The sequence below is a fragment of the Amaranthus tricolor genome, chromosome 6 (assembly GCF_026212465.1).
Source record: "Amaranthus tricolor cultivar Red isolate AtriRed21 chromosome 6, ASM2621246v1, whole genome shotgun sequence".
In the NCBI taxonomy this organism is placed as follows: domain Eukaryota; kingdom Viridiplantae; phylum Streptophyta; class Magnoliopsida; order Caryophyllales; family Amaranthaceae; genus Amaranthus; species Amaranthus tricolor.
The window spans coordinates 18,464,795-18,487,477 of NC_080052.1; the positions used below are offsets into that span (position 1 = coordinate 18,464,795).

Sequence of the window (22,683 nt, forward strand, 5' to 3'; positions counted from 1 at the left end):
TGCTTGGGTCACTGGGCGCCGGATGGCCGATACCGCCCCTTGACCGAGGTGTTACCATGCGGGCCTTGCAAACCCCAATATGGTGGCCTCTTCACTGGTTTAGAACCCAGTGTGTTAGTTTTTTCCCGAAGGTAGGACCCGAGAGGGTCAGCTGGAGGGGGCATGAGCTCGTACTTTGCCATGGGCGCCGGATGGCCGATAACGCCCGTGGCCGTGTCACTACGCTAGGAAGTAGAGAAAGATCCACTGATAGAAATCAGTGATAGAAAATTTATTCATTGATCGAAAGTTATTTAATGATAGAAGGTTCATTCTTTGATAGAAAGCTTACACATTGATAGAAAGTTTACTTTTGATAGAATATTTACTCATTGATAGAACATCTACTTATTGATAGAATAGTTTATACTAGTGAGAAGTGTGCCTAAGTTAAGTTACCTCAAGGGTATTACAGACTATGATCACACTTACCTTAAGATAGACAAGCTCTATAAGGTCATGTGTTAGGTATTCTGTTAATGCCTTGGTCGAGTTGATACTATACGTGTTTTGCAAGAGTTTATGTTTAAAAAGAGGAGCGTGAAGACCTGCATTCTACCCAAGAACACATGGTTCGGGTTGGAAAGCACGTAATGAAACTAAGAGGTATAAGTGGTCGATAAACGGTTACTATCTGTGGTTGCGTTTTATGAAATCATCTTATGTTGTTTTATGACATAATGCTATCTAGTAGTTGGCCTTATTATATTTGATGCCGGTTACTAACGTGTACGTGTTTGTGTTTATGTTTGTTTGTTGATGACCTTCTATGATTGTCCTGCTATGACACATTAGCCTTTGGTCTAATTTCGAGCAGCAGGAGGATCATAGACAGGTGTAGCAGGTACTGGAGCTTCTTTTGCATTGCATTGCATTTAGGGAGAGTGATGAGGGCGAAGCATAACCTGTGTCATACCGCTATCTTTCGATTTTGTAGCTCTTGTTATCTTTTGTAAGCTTTGGTTGTATATGTTTTGTTATGAGGCCTTGTGTCCTCCCTTGTATATTTGTATTTTCGCTGCGTAGTTTATAACTCTGTATGGTTTTAAGGAGTTAAGTCTTTTTAAAACGCAAACGTCGATACTGGAACCACAATCCATGCTTGGCATGTTGATTTGAGAAGCCGGCGACGAATCATTCCGCCGTGACATGGTTTTGATAGGCCGTTGGTGCCTTTACTTTATTAGCTTCTAAATAACTTTTGGTTTTTCTACAAAAGCGCACAGTTTTAAGGCAGATGTTGCCGAAATTTCCACTCATTTTTTTAAAAGTTAATATTTAACATTTATCCAAATTCTCCTCCTTTTCTTTTATTAAACACCCGAATTTCCTCCCGTCCTTTACGGTTTTGGTTTCGTTAAGGGGTCGGAAATTCTGGGGTGTTACATATAGCCTATTTAAGTTTGCATTTTAAACTAATAAAATTGATGTTTTAACCTGTTGAAGTTAGTATGTTAACCTGCTGAACTTGATTTTTAAAATTGGCGTGTTAACCAACTAGAACAAGTTAAAACACCAACATCAATAGGTTAAAATAGCAAGTGTAATAGGTTATAATACCAATTTTAATAGGTTAACAATTTAAGGTTAGACCAAAAATTTTAACAGGTTAAAACGCTAAATCTAAATACCAACTTTAATAGGTTATAACACCAACTTCAATAGGTTATAACTAAACTTTAAATATGTTCAAATGCGCGCATTAATTTTTAGATTTTTCTCTTTTTTCTAATTGTTGGGCTGGATCTAGAGAGCCGTCTCAGGAGAGTTACTGTTTGGCAATTGGCATTACTTAAATTCAAAATAAAATATATTTTAGATGAGTTAATTAGTATTATCATCCCTTACAGCAATCATCCAGGTTCAAAACCCACTACAAGTGTTTTACCCTTTCATGAAGTAATTTTTTTTTTCCTTTTTTTATTACCCACCCAATTAATACCCCCAATTACCAAACGGCCAAACCCTTCAACAACTGCCGCCTGCCTTGCTGTCTCATGTGACCTGTGGCCAGCTGTCGACACCACCTAACCACCACGGCACCACCGTCGCCCGTCTGGCGTCCACCTGCCTTCTGTCTGTCCAGCTCTGCTCCTCTCTGTAATCTCCATCATTAATTAGACCAGTTTTCTTCTTTAAGGTTATTTTTTGCTTTTTTCTTTGCAATTTTGTCATTTGATCTTAATGCTGAAATTAATCAAATTAATTTGTAGTAATTCATTTCTAAGGTTGGAATGATGCTAAAACTTTTCATATTAATTTTTTATTTGCAATTACATAATTGTGTAAATTTTTTGGCATGAATTGGATTTTTGTATTCAAATTTGATGTTAAAAATCTTATATTCAATGGTGATTGTAATTTTTTTTATTAAATTATTGACATCATTTTTTTTTTTGAATCCGTCACTGTTGCGATCCCCGGCGTCACGCCCATCCAGCCTCGTTGCCAGCCCACCATCGCAGCCACCGTCACTAATTTCTTCCTCCTCCCTTATTTTCAAGGTACACACCCCTAAAATTAAGTTTCTTTCACCTATTTAGAAAATAAAATTCTAATTTGATTTTTTATTGATTATCTGTGACATTCTTAAAGATTACACTTCGAATATTATATAACTTTGTTGTTGTATGTGATTTTTGTGAGCAAAGATTGTAGATTTAAGTGTGATGGTGAGAATTCGTGTTGCATGTTCTCATTTTGCTATGGATCAAAGACTCAACGTATGATAAATTTCTAATTAGTTTTTGGTTGCTTGAAGAATTGATATTCAAGTTTATCATTATATTTATAAGTAATGTTGTTCGGAAGTTTTTGTGTTGAAATGGGTAAATAATGTGGCTTACTTCTAGGAAAAAAATAGAAAAGAAATATGTGGATGTTTTTAAGGGTGGAGAGCGGAGTGTTGGTGGTGGCGCGTAACTGTTGGTGGTTGACATTAAGATAGCGGGATTATGCAATTTGCAAAGTAAGTTGTAGATCTTATTCACACTATATAAGCTGGTTATCTTGATACTGTAATTCGGAGGCGCAACAAAGACTATGGGGCCCGATTTTGTTTTTGTTATTTATTTCAAAATATGGCCCTTATACCCTTAACTAATGATAAAAAAATTGTGTCAAAAGTATAAATAATTAACAACAAAATGTATAATTACATTCTAAATTAAAATAGTTTAGCTTGAATATTCGCTCATAAACAACAATAATAAGATAGTTCATGTCATAATCAAACGAATCTATTAAAAGCTAAAAAGAACTGCAAAACTTGATTATACAAAACAATGCATCTTAAAACTAATGAGGCCTCCAATCTTTGGGGCCCTAAGCAGTCGGGCACCCCGAATATGTCTAGAACCGCTCATGCTGTATAAACAAATAATTTGATGATGTAAGTAAGATAGAGTTAGTATAATGCACATTTAGATAAATATAGGTGCTTAAGCATTGAATTTTGTCAAGAAATGTGCAATTTCAAATCAAGTCTTATGATTGATGACTAGACTCTCTTGAATTTTGAAATTGGTAAATTACCAAGTTAATCAACTAATTTTGGGCTCTTTATGTTGTATGCTATTATATTCTAGCTTTGAGGAGAATATCTTTTATGAAAAATTTGGTGTAATACCGATGTGGAAGACTCGGTTACGACAAGGAAAGTTGAGTAAAAGGAAGAGTAGTTTATAGTGCAATCAATGAACGAAACAAAATGTAAATGGATGATGAATGACAAAGTATGAACAACAATAGCATAAAGATTTAAGTTGGTTCACCAAACTTAGGCTACATCTACCATTGAATTAATAATGTGTTTAAATAACAAAACTTTAATCTTGATTTGCATTACAATGGACAAATGGTTTTAAGAAAGAGTTGCTAATACATCAATGGGAGTATTTTTAGGGCAAGATCGGTACATTGATGAGAGTATTTGGCTTTTTAAACAAAAACCTGGTCATTTAGTATATATAGGGAATGATAGGGTAGCATACGAAATTACAAATACAGCACCAAAAAGGCTCCTCCTTTGGCACCCATGCTTCCTCAAACGTCTTACACTTGTCCTTCGGTAATTTTTGTCTTGCTCCCCAAGGTCAAGGTTTACATCATATTGGCGTGTAAAATGATTATTCTCCCATGATCAATCCCAAGACATCTCATTCCCTCCTCTTCCATACTACTAAATAATTTAACTAATTAATTAAGTTCTAATTCTTAATGAACTTAAGTCACCCGTTGACCTAACACTCTAGGTTTTCTTAGGTATTTTTGCGGATCCCATTGGAGCAATGTTGGCTTGGTTGTTTGTGTAGATTTGAAGTTGGATAAGGTCAAATTGGCAATTGCTTAGTTTGAGCCTTGGGGTTCATGGTGTTTGGAGTAGTAGTTTTTCCATAGGTTTTCATTGGTATGTTTTGCCAACTTTGTTGAGGTAGCGCTTGCTTGGATGGTAGAGTTTGCAACTTTTTTTTTTAAATTCTCCTCTCTTTAATTGAAGTTACTTTGTTATCGTCTTCTTTAAAATATTGTGATTTGAAGTACTTCTAAAATTATCATTTGCACTATTTGGAGAAAGAGCAAACAAGGAGAATTAGAATTACACCACCAACAATTGATCGATTTCTTGTCAGAACTTTTATGTTGTAGGTATGCTTGCTTGCACCAATATTTCATTTCTGTTATTGTTTTAACCAATCCTTATTAATTCAATTTTTTCTTATTAATTAGCAATGTTCTCGAATAGTTTTAGACTTTTAGCTGAGTATATTCTACTCCTAATATCAAATTGTTTGTTCTATACGATGATCGCTTCTGTGTTTTTGGCTATGTTCAATCTAAACTACAATTTGCACATTTTAAAAATAGTCTATTTTGGAAGAATTTTGTGGAATAGATTATGCATACAAGAATTCCCTTTTTAATACATCACGTCTTATAATCGCACCATCTTTGATAATATATTCTATTGTGAGGTATTTTTAGGTGTTAGTGAAGGTGAAATTGTGAGACATATTTATTATAGACCTTCTATATATTTCTAGATCATCCATTGCTTATTTGGAACCCTTACACTAACTCCATCCATACCAATCCCCCTATTATGATCTAGGTTGTTCCTACGTCCTACTCATTTATGAAGTTTTTAGTGATAGTATAAAAGAACTCTCAACAAATGTAGATGATGATTGTGTACAAATGTTAAAGAATGAGAGACATTGCTATGACTGATTACTTATTATTTTCCTTCTCATAAGCATGAGAAAAGAATCGTGGATGGAGCTCTAATTTTCAATTTGATGCAATCGGTTTTGTAGACTCAATCATAGCTTATTGTTTTATTTTACTTTTCTTTATGCTAGTTCCAAAGTATAAGTGGAGTTCAGAATCTGAATGATATAAAGATATCTGATAATTGAGATATATCTAAGTGAGTTGAGCTATTATGGGATTGTCTGACAGCTATTATTCATAAGGACGAGATGGAAGATCCTTCCCCTGTCAATAGCCCAAGAAGAGTTCTTATCTTGTCTAGGAAAAGGAGAGGGCCTAGTTCTTTCCACGATGTCGATGATAAGGCTTCTGGATTTGGTTTATCTGGTCAGCATGGCCCAAAACCAGGTGAAGTCTATGGTTTTGTGGGCTCTATAACAACTATTGTTGCCACAGGTATAGTTCATTACCCTGCTGTGGAATATGGATTATTCTATTAATGTTTTGTTTAAGCTCAATGTATTGATGAATTTCTTGAGAATTACTTCTATTAGAATTTATGGTAGTATAGTTCATAACATTTTTGTATTATGTTTACTTATGGCACTTGCATTACATCCCTTGAACAGCCATATTCTTTATATGGGCATATGCTCCTGAGCACTGGTTGCATTCAATTGGCATTTCCTACTATCCTAGCAGGTTAGTTGGTCACTCGTGTTATCTTGATTTTTAATGAACTGCACAACTAGTCTATAACCATGAAATTGGGTATTATTTTTTTGGGGGGGTGGGGAAGATGGGGGAGAGAGTGTAATTATTCCTAGCTGTACACAGCCAGGGTGGGTTCATCTTCTGACCACCAAATAAAGAGAATCAAACAGAGTTGTTGCTATACAGGATAAGCAACCTCACAAGGAGATGATTTTAATATAAAGAATTGCCATTAATCTCGGCCAAGGAAAGCCAAATATTAAGCTGTCTTAACATTTAGCATAATTGTTGTTGAACCTGCAACAATTCAAGTTATGGATTGCCTTGACATTTTATGTTTTCTTGCTGCCGTTTGTGCGATTTAGGCCATAATTCAAAGATAGTTGCTTGGTGACGTTTGAGAATATATTGTCAGCTAATTTTGTTGGTATTTAGGTACTGGGCTGTAGCTGTACCAACTTATTGTATGGTCATAATAGTCTTGGGACTAGCATTCTATATTGGCCTCAACTTTATGACAACACCTTCTCCAACTTCCTTGAATGTAGTTTTTGGTAAGTTATCTTCTGGATTTCACATTAAATTTGCTCAAATGTCTCCTTGCACACATTGAATATGACATTGTTTGATGGTTTGCCTTACAGATGAACACAGCAGAGATCCACAAATCTACTCGAAATTGAATGAAGATGATGATCGGCCAATTGAATCCATCTCGGATCTTGACATCAATAAAATTAACGAGCTCATGTTTGGAGATCTGGAATGACTACTTTATATTCTGATATCAGGGTACAATTTGTGGGCTAAAATATGGGCAATATCTGGCTAGCAGTGTTGCTGATAGCTCAGTGCATGACTGATTAGTGTTGGATTTTTCGGTTGTCTAGATTTATTCAAGGCTAGTATGCGACCTCGTTGTGGAATCAATTCAATATATAGGTATGCTCTTGTATGCCTTTGCTGCCTGTACTAGCTTCTATTTTATTATTTCTCTACATTCTCGGTCCAGCTTCAACGCATTGTATCATATTCTCAAGGACTTCCACCACATTCTCTTAACTATGGTTTTCATGAAGCTTAAAGTTTAATTTTGCTTGAACATAGTATGATGTTGTAAGGTTAGTTACTAGTTCTGTAAACTGGCCACTAGAACTTAGAATATGGGTAAGAGGTTTTAAAATTAAAGATAACATAGCAGTTCTAGTTTTCTTCATCATATTCAACACCTCCCTACCTCCCCCCAATGGGAAGAAATATAATTCCTTTGAATCCATCTTTTTATCGAGGTTCCAGCTCAGAAACTATAGAATCATTGTTGGAATAAACATAGTGTTGTGAGCATGGAGTTAGTGTTGCATCTTCATCTGGTTTTCTGGAAAATGCTGGTCTTTTGGGGAACATGCTAGGTTTAACTTCATTTTTGAACATAGATGAAATTTCTAACATTGATGGTCTGTCTTCCTGCTTTTCTTGAACACATAACAGAGAAATTTGCATGCAACTCAATAGCTTATATTTCGAACTCGAGTCATCTAATGATGGATCTACAAATTCCATGCCATGAGCCCCTATCCACAACTCATATGCCTGTCAATTCATTCAACCAACTGTTTTAATATATTTTTAAACTCACTATAAACATAGGAACTTTGCTCATTTGCTTGCATATTCCAAGAGGTTGAAGTCATTAGCACCGTAAACATCATCATTCCTCTTGCTACTAATGACTTGCAGCAGTAACACTCCAAAGCTATAAACATCAAATTTTCTCGAGTATAGTCCTTGCTTCACATATTCTGGAGGAACATATCCACTGCCAAATCATGCATCCATTAAATTTACAAGTCTTGGAGTATGGAAACATGGAGATGGAAGGTTCTCAAGTGAATGTGGACACATAGTTGCTTTTGGCAAGCACCTTAGATTGAGAACACAAGTATAATCATAAATTGCTATAATATTTAAGACTTCCGGATTTAAAGTGCGCATATTATTAGAAAAATTCTTTATATAGAATATGATGTATGTGTGGATGGTTTTGTAGTAACTTGTAGATCGAGTGATGGGATGGAGCAATCTCAATTCATATTCAACCTGACCCACAAGCAGAGGCATCTGCCATTTGCTAAGAACCCATGTTTGTCCAAAAAATGATATTACTGGCAGGTTAGGATGATATTACTAATCCTTTTAAGGAAGCATGCAAGTAGGTATTAGGAATTGCGATCAGTCAAGCAAAGTTGATGCTTGTCCAAAAAATGGTATTTAAGGAAAGCAAGAATTTTGCCTTTGTGAAGTGTAGAAGATCTAGACTAGGATAGTCATTGAAGTCAATCTAGAACAATATTGTGTATGAAGAAAAGCTTGAAGATAGCTAAGAGGAGAGCTGCCAGAAGGTTAGTGAATTTTCTTTAGAAGAGCCTCAAGAGCTGAGTGCTGCCAAAAGAAAGATTTCGGTTACTTACACTTCTGATTTTAGATACTGATGTTTGGGCACCTACTATGTTCCTACAATTCTGTTTGTGTTTGCTTCACGTCCATCCCTTTGGAACATCCTTGCCATGCCAAAATCTGATATCTTAGGATTTAAGTCTTTGTCAAGTAAAATGTTACTAGCTTTTAAATCATGGTGAATGATGGTTAGCCTTGAATATTCTTGCAGGTATAGAAGTCCTTGAATTATTCCTTCAATGATGTGAGCACGCTTTGTCCAATCAAGCTGCAAACATTTCACTGGATCTGCAATGAATTAAGGGAAAATATAGGTTGTGTATTTATCTATTTATTACTATATATTCTGTTATAGTGGAACATAGAGCAATACCAAAGAGGTAAGAATCCAAGCTTCCATTTGGAAGGTACTCATAGATGAGCATCTTTTCCTCTCTTTCCACGCAAAATCCCATCACCTTAACCAAGTTTACATGCTGAAGGTTTGCAGTGAGCATAACTTCATTCTTAAACTCCTCGAATCCTTGGCTTGAAGCTTTTGAAAGTCTTTTTACTGCTATTTCCTGTCCTGTTTTTCGTTTACCCTGCAGAAATAGAGTAGGTAATATCACTTGTTGGCTTGTTGCTATCCACCTCTCTTAGGAGGAAGACACCGACTTGATTAATTTTAAACGAAAACTACTACTCCATTCGTTTGAAAGTTACATATGATTTTATGATGTAAACATAAGGTTGTTATATTTCATAGAACCATATTCCTTTTTAAAAGTTATAGATGTGAAATTATATGCCGTCTTTTATCTCATATCTGGGATCATGTAATAATCAGTTCCGGACAAATCGATCATATATATTTTTAAAATTCTTCTACGATTATGAGAATGGATATAATATATGTAATCCTAGATCTAGCAGGAAATACCTGGTAGACTGGTCCATACCCACCCTCTCCAAGCTTTTTGTAACACGAAAAATTCTCTGGCTGCACTAATATCCTCAAATCTGAATACTTTCAGTTCTGGTGAATCATATCTAAAGCTTCTATCATTTCCTGTCACAGACCCTATGAATACATACATCATCGAAATGGAAACTAGAAGTATGGTGACATTCTCAGTATGGTTATAATGAGGTAATTTCATTTTTGCTAAACATACATTTCTCTCTGTCTAGACTACTATGTTTCGTGCATTAATAAAATACTTACCGGTATAGACACGCAAATTGGCTCTGGAAAAATAGCTTATTAAGTTGAGACTGGAAATGACAACCAGGGGAACCAGAATCTTTAACAATACTAGTCCGTTTTTACCGAGTTGATTTCCACCTGAAATTTTAGCTGACAAATAGAAATATTTCTATCATAATCTTAGTCACTGCACACCAATATACGTCTAAATTTAAATATCGTATTAAAAGTGTTCTATATAATGTGTAGAGTATTATTCTGTTGAATCCGTTCTACTGAATTTGCTATAGTTTATATTTTCTAAAGCGAAATCTTTTGGTATTATTTGCTAATAAAATATATGCAACACTTTAACCATCAATTGCAACATTTTTTTTTCCACCAAAATATATGTAACACTCTTATCGATTATTGCATTTTTTTTCTTTTTCCCACCAAAATATATGCAACACTAATAATGGTAACATTTTTCTTTTTTTTCACACAAAAATATATGCTGCTTTGTTTCTAGCAATTGCAATATTTTTTTATTTTATCATCATAACAAAACAACGTATTTTTTTCATAAATACAACATATTCACTAATTATTGCAATACTTTGCAATAGTTTCATGATTAGCCACTATAATAAAACGATAAATTCAACACTATGATTTTATAAATACAATGATGTCAAAATAATTTAAATATATAATCTCCATAAGGTTGTTGTAGTAATTGCGTTAATAGAATACATCGCAACAAAAAGTTTAATAAAAGCTATATACAAATTCATTCAAAGGTTTTAAAATGTCTTATTACATATACCTATAAATAGTATAATATATAGTGAGTTATAAATAAAAAAAATACAATGTCTATGTTATTGAACTTGGTCGACATGTCATTTAATGTCAATATTATATCAAGTTCCAAAACGAAAATTAATATCAATATGTAATAATAACATAAATATATGATCAGTATAAGAGACATAACACCTGTTTAAGATAATTTATTACTATCTCATTACACTATAAATTATGACTTTAAAAACAAGGGAAAAAATATGAAACACAAAAGCCCTACCACTACAAAAAAAAAGTTGTATTTACCTGCGCTTATTTCGCCATAATTCATTAAGTTTAGGGATTATTATGTGTGATCAGTGTGTGTTTGCACTAGGAGACTTGATGTTGCTAGATAATGATGTTTTTTCAAAGATTAATATTAATATACAATCTCTAGTCTCTAGCTTCACAAACATACTTCATTGAACCTAAATTCTAATCCTTATAGCAATCATATATATTCTTAATTGAACCTAAATTCTAACACCTAAAAATTGATTATCAAAGTCTTGATAAATAGTAATTCTCAACAAGGAAAATTTCATGAAACTAATTTTTAGAAAAATATAGTACGCCTTGTGACATCTAAGTAGGTTAATTAACCAATAATGTTTGCCATCATGGTGTCAAACATATATTTTTTTCTATTTCAATGTGTTTGCATTTTTTCTAGCTCAATTTTTTCTTTGCATTATCAATTTCAATTTCTTTTTTCATATCTTGTATCACGTTTTTTTGAATATCTTCAACCACAATAACTTTGATCGATTCCATTAGTTTTCCATGAAAATGACCTTTCTGAACTTTTTATTAGTGACACGACTCTTATATAGCCTTCTATGTTCATTGTACTCCTTTCCATGATAGTTAAAAAAACATCAGTCTAGAGACTCCTAACAAGGAACCTCCATCTCTTGGAGAGATATGTTTGAGCGCACACGTAAGAGAACTAAGGGAAAATTATGTTAACTCGTTCGTAGACTTATCAAAAAAGATTGTAAGATTTTGTACTTACTTTCTTAATGACTAAGTTCATATCATCAACTTTTATGATTGATGAATAACCCCAATATGTGAATTGCTTTTTTGGTTGTGAAATATATAGAAAGAGATTTAAAAGTTTACGCCTTCAGAAGATGAAAAAGGCTAGACCAATGCTTTTTTAGCTATTATAAGGAAGTAGTACAATGTGCATAGAAGGCTATATGGGAGGGGTGTACTAATAAAAAGTTAAAAGACGCCAATCTTAGTGATGCATCATATGTAGTTTCTAGAGAACTTATGAAATCGATTAAAGCTAGGTGGTTAAGGATATTCAAAAAGACATGAAAAATGAAGTGATAAAAATACAAGATATGAGAAAAAAGATTGAAACTGATTATGCAGAGAAAAAGTCCGAGCTTGAACAAATGCAAACACATGTTCAAAATAAAAAAGATGACATGTTTGAAACCAGGCAAACATTATTGGTAAACCTATTGAGATTGCTAAAAAAATACTTGTTGTGAGCTACAATATGATATATTGCTTACTTAATTAATGCATTTATTTTTTAATAAATTTAAAAAGTACTAGACCAATACCTCAATTAATTGTTTAATTTAATCATGATTTGATAGCATGATGCATACTATATTTTTTTTTTTATGAATTAGCTCCATGGAATTTCCCCTATTGAGAAATACCATTTATTTAGACTTTGATAATCGACTTGTAGGTGTTAAAATTTAGGATCAATTAAGAATATATATAATTGCTATGAGGATTAGATGAGTATTGTTAAGTTTTTGTCTTCAAAATGTTGGAAAAAAGGTAACATTAATACTCTGGTGAAGCCAGAGATTAGAAATTGTATATTATTCTTTGAAAAAAAATCATTATGTAGCAAATATCAATAAGTTTAGCAAACATCAATTATCCCTAAACTTAATGAACTGCAACCAAATAAGTGTAGGTAGATGCAAAGTTTTTGGTAGTAGTAGGGCTTTTGTGTCTTATAGATTTTTTTTCCTTGTTTTCGAAGTCATAATTTAAAGTGTGATAGAACCAAAAGGTGATATGTTTTTATATTGATCATATATTTATGTTATTATTACAGGTTGATGTTGATCTTCGTTCTGAGACTTGGTATTATCTTGACATCAAATGAAATGTCAACCAAGTTCAATAATATAGACATTGTATTGTTTTTAAAGATAACATACTACTTATTATATTGCTAATAGTTATATGTATTTAGATATTTTAAAACTTTCAAATGAAGTTTATGTAGCTTTTATTAACTTTTTTTTCTATGTATGTGTTATATTAACACAATTATTATAACGACCTTATGGAGATCATATATTTATATTATTTTGGCATCATTGTATTTATGTAATCATAGTGTTGGATTTGGTGTCTTATTATAGTGGCTAATCATTAAATTATTACAAAGTGTTGCATTTATTAGTAAAAGCTTTGCATTTATGAAAATAATATGTTGCTTTATTATAGTGGTAAAATAACAAATGTTGCTATTGTTACAAAAAGGGATTTGCATATATTTCGGTGGAAAAAAAAAAGAAGAAAAATATTGCAATTACTGGAAAAATGTTGCATATATTTTGGTGGAAAAAAGGAAAAATATTATAATAATCAGTAAGAATGGTGCATATATTTTGGTGGGAAAAAAACAATGTTGCAATTGATGGTAAAAGTGTTGCATATATTTTGTTAACAAATAAGAAAAATGTTGCAATTGATACCAAAAAGTGTTGCATTTGATTTTGTAAAATAAGTGTTGCATCTATCAAATATGTGCAAAACTTTTATTAAGTTTGCGAAAACTTGAAAAGTGCTGCATTTAGCTGATGTAACGCGTCTTAAAGTATCATTTTAAAAAATGTTGCATAAACTTTATCGCAACATTTAAGACTCTTATTTAACATTTTTAAAGTATTACTACAGTATTGCTCAATGATATACTAATTACAAATTAATATTAACACATTTTTGAAAAAAGTGCAAGGCAAATGAAATGGAGAAAGTACCACCGTATTTATATTTAGAGCGATTTCTTTCGAAGAGATAAAGTACTTATTAGAGTTGCTTAGATTGAGTATAAATATTTAAGAGAGTAAAAAGATCAAACTAATGAAATAAAGATAAGCATAGTGAAAATGAAGTAATTGAAATAATTGTAAAAAAGATAGAATGAGAGTAAACTAAAAAAGATTAATAAAAAAAAGGAAAATAATATCTCTAATTTGGAGAAAAGTTTTCCCCACCCTCCCCTAGAGTAAATTTATATCCCAAAATGGAAGAATTAATTGCTATTTTATTTTTTTTTATTACTTTCTAACTAAAATTTCTCTATTTTTCTAACAATTAAATTTCTTTAATCTTTCATTTAACTAACTTTATTTTTCTACTTTAAATATTTATCTTCAATGAGCCTTAGGTAAAGTCTAAAAGGGAATGTGATTATATAGAAAAGCAAGAAGTATCTATTATGAACTCAATCATGCATTAATATGAAGTATATAAAGGATGTACGTGATTTAGGTGTAGTTGACGATTGAGGGACTCCGTGTAGATTAGGGGTGTCAAACAGGTCGGGTTGGGTCGTTTTCAGGTTCGGGTCATATATAAATGGGTCAATAGACCCTTGACCTGAACCTGACCCATTTAATTAAATGGGTCAAAAATTGAAACCCCGACCTGATCTGTTGCAGGTCGGGTCAACCTGAAAATGACCCATTTAACCTGCTTTTTTTTTCAGGTCATTCAACCCATATATTTCAGGTCATTTGACCCATTTGACCCATTTGACCCATATATTATATTCACATTTCATAATAATATTAAACATGCTTCAAAATTCTTAAAAGTCTTCAAAAGTTAACAAACATCAAACAAGCAAAATAGCACAACAAAGTATCATAATTAGTTTCTAGTTTCTACAAATCATCATAATCTAAAATATGGTGGCTGAGGAAGATGTTTTTGAGCTGAATTCATGTTGATCGAAACTTTGACATGGACTTGGACTTGGACTTGGACTAGGGTAAGATATGTCTTCTTCTTCTTCAACTTTAATCTTCATTACCAACCCACAAAGCTCATCCAATTGTGATTCCATTTTTGCTTCATTAACAAACAAAAATATAAGTTATCAAACAAACCAAAACCAATATTAACTTAAGACATATTATGATATAGAAAATTACCTCCTTCAAATGTCCAATCCTTTAGACAAACAATAGCTTGAACAATATTTGGCTTCAAAGCACTTCGATAGCAATCAAGTACCCGACCACCAATGCTAAAGGCAGATTCGGAAGCCACGGTAGATATAGGAATGGCAAGAATATCTCTAGCCATTAAAGAAAGTACCGGATAACGAGATACATTTGCCTTCCAATGCGCAAGAATATCAAGATTAACTGAATGAGGCACTAGTTGCTCCTCAAAATACATCTCCAAATCAGATTTCATACTCACAGTACTATGCTCATTAGAGAAACTATCAAAGTCCTATAAAACAAGCATTTACATTAAAATCTCTAAAAGGTAAAGAAACAAACAAAAACTTATATAATTATGAAAAAAAAATCAAAAACTTACGGTCATAAACTCATCGGTAGCATCTTCAATATTTACAACATGTAAACTTCCATATTTTTGTCTTGGAGAAGTTGCAGATAGTTTAAGAGCATATATGTTATAAATTTCTTGAGTTTTCTCCCTCACCTTAGCCAATTCTTCCTCATAATCAACACCATCTCCATAAACTTTTTTGAAGCTCCATTGAACAAATTGAAGCTTAAACCTAGGATCTAACACAATAGCGACTGCCATAATAATGCTAAAATCACTCCAATATTTTCCAAATTTTTCATACATCTTACAAGCCATTTTCTTCATAAAACTATCTGTACTCTCCATCTCACTTTTTAAAAGCAATCTTACCCTCAACACATTAGGAAAGTATAAGTTAGCAGTAGGATATTTAGTCCCAGAAAAAGCAAGAGTAGCTTCATAAAAAACTTTTAAAAACTTGAAAATTTTTTCAATTTTAGCCCATTCTTCCGCAGTAGGACAATGAATATAGTTTGCATCAACTTTCTGAAAATGAATTAAAGCTTTCTTGTAATACAATGCACTTTCAAGCATTAAATATGTGGAATTCCATCGTGTTATGACATCTTGTTTTAAACCCTTAGAGCTTTGAAGGCCTACATTAGGGCTGGCAAAAGCTGACCCGACCTGCTAACCTGATCTGAAACCGACCCGAAATTAGCGGGTTTGGGTTTAGATTTTTGACCCAATTAATTAAATGGGTCAACCCGACCTGATCTGTTTATTAAATGGGTTAGGTTCAGGTTGAATATTTAAACCCGAAAAAAACCTGTTTAACCCATTTATTAAATGGGTCAATCAGGTCAGGTCGACCCATATTAACCCATTTAATAACCCATTTAAACTGGAATATTATAATTTATAAGCCCCTAAGCGGCCCAAGCCCATACGCGGATACGCTTCCTAAAAAGTAAAAACCCTAAAAATTCCTGTTCTACTTCCCAGCTTCCGTTCTTCGGTCTTCCTTCCAGGCTCCAGCAGCTTCCTCCTTAACTGCGCCTTCTCTTCTCTGATTCTCTCCCTAAAAACCTAAAAATTCCTCCTTCTCTCCCGAACTGCGCCGCGCCTTCTTCTTCCTCTTTCTTCTTCTTCCGTCTCTGCCGAAGTATCTCCCGAACTGGGTTAGTTCATTCATTTTGGTCTTTACTTTTTTTTTTTTAAGTTTATTGTAATCATCATCTTCTTGTAAAGGTTACAATATTCTTCTAATTTTGTCATGGTTTTGTTTTGAAATGTGAAATTCGTTCATTTCTTGATTTGGGTTTGTGGGTTGTTTTGTCTCTGTTTTGTTTTGTTTTGTTTTACAGTAGTGTCGTTTTACAGAATGATAATCATCATCTTCTTGTAAAGTTTTAGTTCATTGATAAGTTATACAGAATGAATGCAATCATTCATATGGTGAATTTTGATAATTTTTTGGTTTGATTTTCAGTTATTTCATTCATTTTGGTCTTATACTGATATTGATAAGTTATACAGAATGATATTGATAAGTTATACTGATACTGATATTGATAATTTTAATTTTGTGTATTTCTGGGTTCGATTATTAATGGTTGAATTTCTGTGAATTATATGCTGAATTTCAGAATTTCTGTGAATTTACTCAGAACAAACGGTTCGATTATTGATAAGTTATACGGTTGAATTTCTGTGAATTTACTGATATTGATAAGCACATTTCTTGTTGCTTTGCTTCTCCCTTGATTTTGTCTAATTCTTCAATTAGTTTTTATAAATTAGTTTAAACTATTTTGTGTATTTCTTCTTAGGTAATGGATACCAATACCATTGAATCTGAACGTGTTCATGTTGACTCAGAAGAAGATCTGGTGGAGGTTAAGAGTAGTGACACAATGAGTAAGAAGGATCCTAAAAACATAGGTAACAAAACAATTCATATATCTGGCAAGAATTTTAAACGACAACGTAAACTTACATCTGGTGTTTGGGTAAACTTTGAATTTGTGGATGAAACTGATGAAGATGGAAATTTGTTTTGTAAATGTAAAAAATGTGAAAAAATGTTTAGGGCAGATAGTAAAATGGGGACAGGAAATTTAATTCGTCATGTAAAAAATTGTAAAATGAGGACATTTCGTGATGTTGGTCAAATGATATTGGAGAATTCCACTGCTGGTTTAGCAAATAAATTGCCTGTATTTGATGTTGCTATTTTTCGTGAACTATTAGCTCTTGCAATAGTAAGACATGATCTTCCTTTCCAATTTGTTGAATATGAAGGGATTAGGAGATTATTTAGTTATTTGAATCCTACGACTAAAACAATTTCACGTAATACATCTAAGTCTGATGTTGTTAAGATGTATGAAAGGGAGAAGGAGAATTTGAAGTTTTTGTTAGGTTCAATTAGTAGTAGAATTTGCCTTACTTCTGATTGTTGGAGTTCAATAACCTCAGATGGATATATCACTTTAACTGCACATTATGTTGATGATAATTGGGTCTTGAAAAAGAAGTTGTTGAATTTTTGTTTTATGCCTCCCCCTCATACGGGAGTTCATTTAAGCGATCATGTGTGTTCCTTGTTGAAAGATTGGGGTATTTTGCAAAAGATTTTTAGCATTACTCTTGATAATGCGGCTTCAAATGATGTGTTTGCGGATTGTCTTAAGGGTGAGCTTGAATTGTTATGTGCAGGAGAATTTTTCCATGTGAGGTGTTGTGCACATATCATGAACTTAGTAGTTCAAGATGGATTGAAAGAAATAGATGATGCTGTGATTAAGGTGAGAGAAAGTGTGAAATATTGTAAGGGATCACAAGCTAGAAAACAACGTTTCTTAAGTTGTATTGAGCATGTAGGCTAGGGGTGTCAAACAGGTCGGGTTGGGTCGTTTTCAGGTTCGGGTCATATATAAATGGGTCAATAGACCCTTGACCTGAACCTGACCCATTTAATTAAATGGGTCAAAAATTGAAACCCCGACCTGATCTGTTGCAGGTCGGGTCAACCTGAAAATGACCCATTTAACCTGCTTTTTTTTTCAGGTCATTCAACCCATATATTTCAGGTCATTTGACCCATTTGACCCATTTGACCCATATATTATATTCACATTTCATAATAATATTAAACATGCTTCAAAATTCTTAAAAGTCTTCAAAAGTTAACAAACATCAAACAAGCAAAATAGCACAACAAAGTATCATAATTAGTTTCTAGTTTCTACAAATCATCATAATCTAAAATATGGTGGCTGAGGAAGATGTTTTTGAGCTGAATTCATGTTGATCGAAACTTTGACATGGACTTGGACTTGGACTTGGACTAGGGTAAGATATGTCTTCTTCTTCTTCAACTTTAATCTTCATTACCAACCCACAAAGCTCATCCAATTGTGATTCCATTTTTGCTTCATTAACAAACAAAAATATAAGTTATCAAACAAACCAAAACCAATATTAACTTAAGACATATTATGATATAGAAAATTACCTCCTTCAAATGTCCAATCCTTTAGACAAACAATAGCTTGAACAATATTTGGCTTCAAAGCACTTCGATAGCAATCAAGTACCCGACCACCAATGCTAAAGGCAGATTCGGAAGCCACGGTAGATATAGGAATGGCAAGAATATCTCTAGCCATTAAAGAAAGTACCGGATAACGAGATACATTTGCCTTCCAATGCGCAAGAATATCAAGATTAACTGAACGAGGCACTAGTTGCTCCTCAAAATACATCTCCAAATCAGATTTCATACTCACAGTACTATGCTCATTAGAGAAACTATCAAAGTCCTATAAAACAAGCATTTACATTAAAATCTCTAAAAGGTAAAGAAACAAACAAAAACTTATATAATTATGAAAAAAAAATCAAAAACTTACGGTCATAAACTCATCGGTAGCATCTTCAATATTTACAACATGTAAACTTCCATATTTTTGTCTTGGAGAAGTTGCAGATAGTTTAAGAGCATATATGTTATAAATTTCTTGAGTTTTCTCCCTCACCTTAGCCAATTCTTCCTCATAATCAACACCATCTCCATAAACTTTTTTGAAGCTCCATTGAACAAATTGAAGCTTAAACCTAGGATCTAACACAATAGCGACTGCCATAATAATGCTAAAATCACTCCAATATTTTCCAAATTTTTCATACATCTTACAAGCCATTTTCTTCATAAAACCATCTGTACTCTCCATCTCACTTTTTAAAAGCAATCTTACCCTCAACACATTAGGAAAGTATAAGTTAGCAGTAGGATATTTAGTCCCAGAAAAAGCAAGAGTAGCTTCATAAAAAACTTTTAAAAACTTGAAAATTTTTTCAATTTTAGCCCATTCTTCCGCAGTAGGACAATGAATATAGTTTGCATCAACTTTCTGAAAATGAATTAAAGCTTTCTTGTAATACAATGCACTTTCAAGCATTAAATATGTGGAATTCCATCGTGTTATGACATCTTGTTTTAAACCCTTAGAGCTTTGAAGGCCTACATGCTCAATACAACTTAAGAAACGTTGTTTTCTAGCTTGTGATCCCTTACAATATTTCACACTTTCTCTCACCTTAATCACAGCATCATCTATTTCTTTCAATCCATCTTGAACTACTAAGTTCATGATATGTGCACAACACCTCACATGGAAAAATTCTCCTGCACATAACAATTCAAGCTCACCCTTAAGACAATCCGCAAACACATCATTTGAAGCCGCATTATCAAGAGTAATGCTAAAAATCTTTTGCAAAATACCCCAATCTTTCAACAAGGAACACACATGATCGCTTAAATGAACTCCCGTATGAGGGGGAGGCATAAAACAAAAATTCAACAACTTCTTTTTCAAGACCCAATTATCATCAACATAATGTGCAGTTAAAGTGATATATCCATCTGAGGTTATTGAACTCCAACAATCAGAAGTAAGGCAAATTCTACTACTAATTGAACCTAACAAAAACTTCAAATTCTCCTTCTCCCTTTCATACATCTTAACAACATCAGACTTAGATGTATTACGTGAAATTGTTTTAGTCGTAGGATTCAAATAACTAAATAATCTCCTAATCCCTTCATATTCAACAAATTGGAAAGGAAGATCATGTCTTACTATTGCAAGAGCTAATAGTTCACGAAAAATAGCAACATCAAATACAGGCAATTTATTTGCTAAACCAGCAGTGGAATTCTCCAATATCATTTGACCAACATCACGAAATGTCCTCATTTTACAATTTTTTACATGACGAATTAAATTTCCTGTCCCCATTTTACTATCTGCCCTAAACATTTTTTCACATTTTTTACATTTACAAAACAAATTTCCATCTTCATCAGTTTCATCCACAAATTCAAAGTTTACCCAAACACCAGATGTAAGTTTACGTTGTCGTTTAAAATTCTTGCCAGATATATGAATTGTTTTGTTACCTATGTTTTTAGGATCCTTCTTACTCATTGTGTCACTACTCTTAACCTCCACCAGATCTTCTTCTGAGTCAACATGAACACGTTCAGATTCAATGGTATTGGTATCCATTACCTAAGAAGAAATACACAAAATAGTTTAAACTAATTTATAAAAACTAATTGAAGAATTAGACAAAATCAAGGGAGAAGCAAAGCAACAAGAAATGTGCTTATCAATATCAGTAAATTCACAGAAATTCAACCGTATAACTTATCAATAATCGAACCGTTTGTTCTGAGTAAATTCACAGAAATTCTGAAATTCAGCATATAATTCACAGAAATTCAACCATTAATAATCGAACCCAGAAATACACAAAATTAAAATTATCAATATCAGTATCAGTATAACTTATCAATATCATTCTGTATAACTTATCAATATCAGTATAAGACCAAAATGAATGAAATAACTGAAAATCAAACCAAAAAATTATCAAAATTCACCATATGAATGATTGCATTCATTCTGTATAACTTATCAATGAACTAAAACTTTACAAGAAGATGATGATTATCATTCTGTAAAACGACACTACTGTAAAACAAAACAAAACAAAACAGAGACAAAACAACCCACAAACCCAAATCAAGAAATGAACGAATTTCACATTTCAAAACAAAACCATGACAAAATTAGAAGAATATTGTAACCTTTACAAGAAGATGATGATTACAATAAACTTAAAAAAAAAAAAGTAAAGACCAAAATGAATGAACTAACCCAGTTCGGGAGATACTTCGGCAGAGACGGAAGAAGAAGAAAGAGGAAGAAGAAGGCGCGGCGCAGTTCGGGAGAGAAGGAGGAATTTTTAGGTTTTTAGGGAGAGAATCAGAGAAGAGAAGGCGCAGTTAAGGAGGAAGCTGCTGGAGCCTGGAAGGAAGACCGAAGAACGGAAGCTGGGAAGTAGAACAGGAATTTTTAGGGTTTTTACTTTTTAGGAAGCGTATCCGCGTATGGGCTTGGGCCGCTTAGGGGCTTATAAATTATAATATTCCAGTTTAAATGGGTTATTAAATGGGTTAATATGGGTCGACCTGACCTGATTGACCCATTTAATAAATGGGTTAAACAGGTTTTTTTCGGGTTTAAATATTCAACCTGAACCTAACCCATTTAATAAACAGATCAGGTCGGGTTGACCCATTTAATTAATTGGGTCAAAAATCTAAACCCAAACCCGCTAATTTCGGGTCGGTTTCAGATCAGGTTAGCAGGTCGGGTCAGCTTTTGCCAGCCCTAGTGTAGATAACGAATTCCTAAATTCGTTTTAGAGACTCACAAAGGATTCCACTAACCAATTAGCTTAATTCATATCCACTTCTTTACGTATTTATTTTTCCAAGTAGTAAATTATTTGTTTATTTTTTGCGACAAATCTAAATTAATCTATACCCCCACCCACCCCTCATTGCTCCATTTTATCTCGTTTTATATATCCTTTTTGAATTTGATGGAGTATATTTTTAATTCTATATTTATTTAGATTCAATTTATATTTATATACAATTTATAAACTTATTTTATTACTAATAAAATCTTTATAATGTTAAATTAATTTTACGTTTGAATTAATAAATTAAGATCTATTTGGGACCCGTTGGAACCATAGATCTATCCTTAATGTTTACTTACCGTATTTTTAATGCCTACTTTCAATATCTCAAATATCTACTTAGATTATTACAATATTTTAAAAAATATATAATGGGCAGGCCCAATTAGAAATGGTCTCTCACAAGAATTTGTGTGTTAATACAAAGGGTTTCGTAATATAAAACGGGTCCTTGTTAGGATCCATGGATCAGGGTCCGGACATTATTTTGAGATCTGGATCCGTCAATTACAAACGGATCCAGATCCGACCCGGATTCAACGGGTTTAAAAATCTAATACCTTGACCCGAAAAAACGGATCCGGATCCACGAATTCGGGTCGGGTCTAAGATCCATCGCCATCCCTATCGAGAATAAATTACTTCCAAGCTAATCATTAGGAAAATTGAAATATAGAAGTATAATTAGAGAACTTGGAAATAAAGAACTTTATGATAATTTATAAAAAAAAAATCATAAGAATTTGTGAGTTTTTCTCTTATGAAAATTAAAGAAAATCCAGAGAAGAATATATTTGAATTCATGTCCATATTTTTTATTTATTGATTAACAAGAC

General features: G+C 32.9%; 2 protein-coding genes across 11 annotated transcripts; one reads left to right on the forward strand and one right to left on the reverse strand.

Moving 5' to 3' along the window:
- The first annotated feature begins 1,945 nt into the window (after positions 1-1,945).
- LOC130815820 (phosphatidylinositol N-acetylglucosaminyltransferase subunit P) lies at positions 1,946-17,999 on the forward strand. Of its 10 annotated transcripts, none has more exons than XR_009042640.1 (10): positions 1,946-2,179; positions 2,480-2,543; positions 4,616-4,686; positions 5,500-5,706; positions 5,880-5,952; positions 6,400-6,518; positions 6,609-6,906; positions 8,630-8,732; positions 9,479-9,550; positions 12,537-13,090. XR_009042640.1 is itself a non-coding variant. In XM_057682311.1 (7 exons), exons 4-7 carry the CDS (start codon positions 5,520-5,522, stop codon positions 6,731-6,733), a joined length of 504 nt encoding a protein of 167 aa, XP_057538294.1. In that variant the 5' UTR covers positions 1,946-2,179; positions 2,480-2,543; positions 4,616-4,686; positions 5,500-5,519; the 3' UTR covers positions 6,734-7,066. The 10 variants fall into 10 exon arrangements, 3 of the variants coding, with proteins under 3 accessions (XP_057538294.1, XP_057538293.1, XP_057538292.1); XR_009042639.1 differs by lacking the exon at positions 4,616-4,686 and having other exon boundaries at positions 1,947-2,179; positions 6,609-6,756; positions 6,855-6,906; positions 12,537-13,092; XR_009042641.1 differs by having other exon boundaries at positions 4,612-4,686; positions 8,630-9,550; positions 12,537-13,095.
- On the reverse strand, positions 7,246-10,727 carry LOC130815632 (cysteine-rich receptor-like protein kinase 10). Its single transcript, XM_057682121.1, has 7 exons — positions 10,703-10,727; positions 9,626-9,757; positions 9,360-9,481; positions 8,792-9,002; positions 8,469-8,706; positions 7,633-7,780; positions 7,246-7,554 (listed from the first exon to the last, which is right to left on the reverse strand). Exons 1-7 carry the CDS (start codon positions 10,725-10,727, stop codon positions 7,246-7,248), a joined length of 1,185 nt encoding a protein of 394 aa, XP_057538104.1.
- Positions 18,000-22,683: the final 4,684 nt, after the last annotated feature.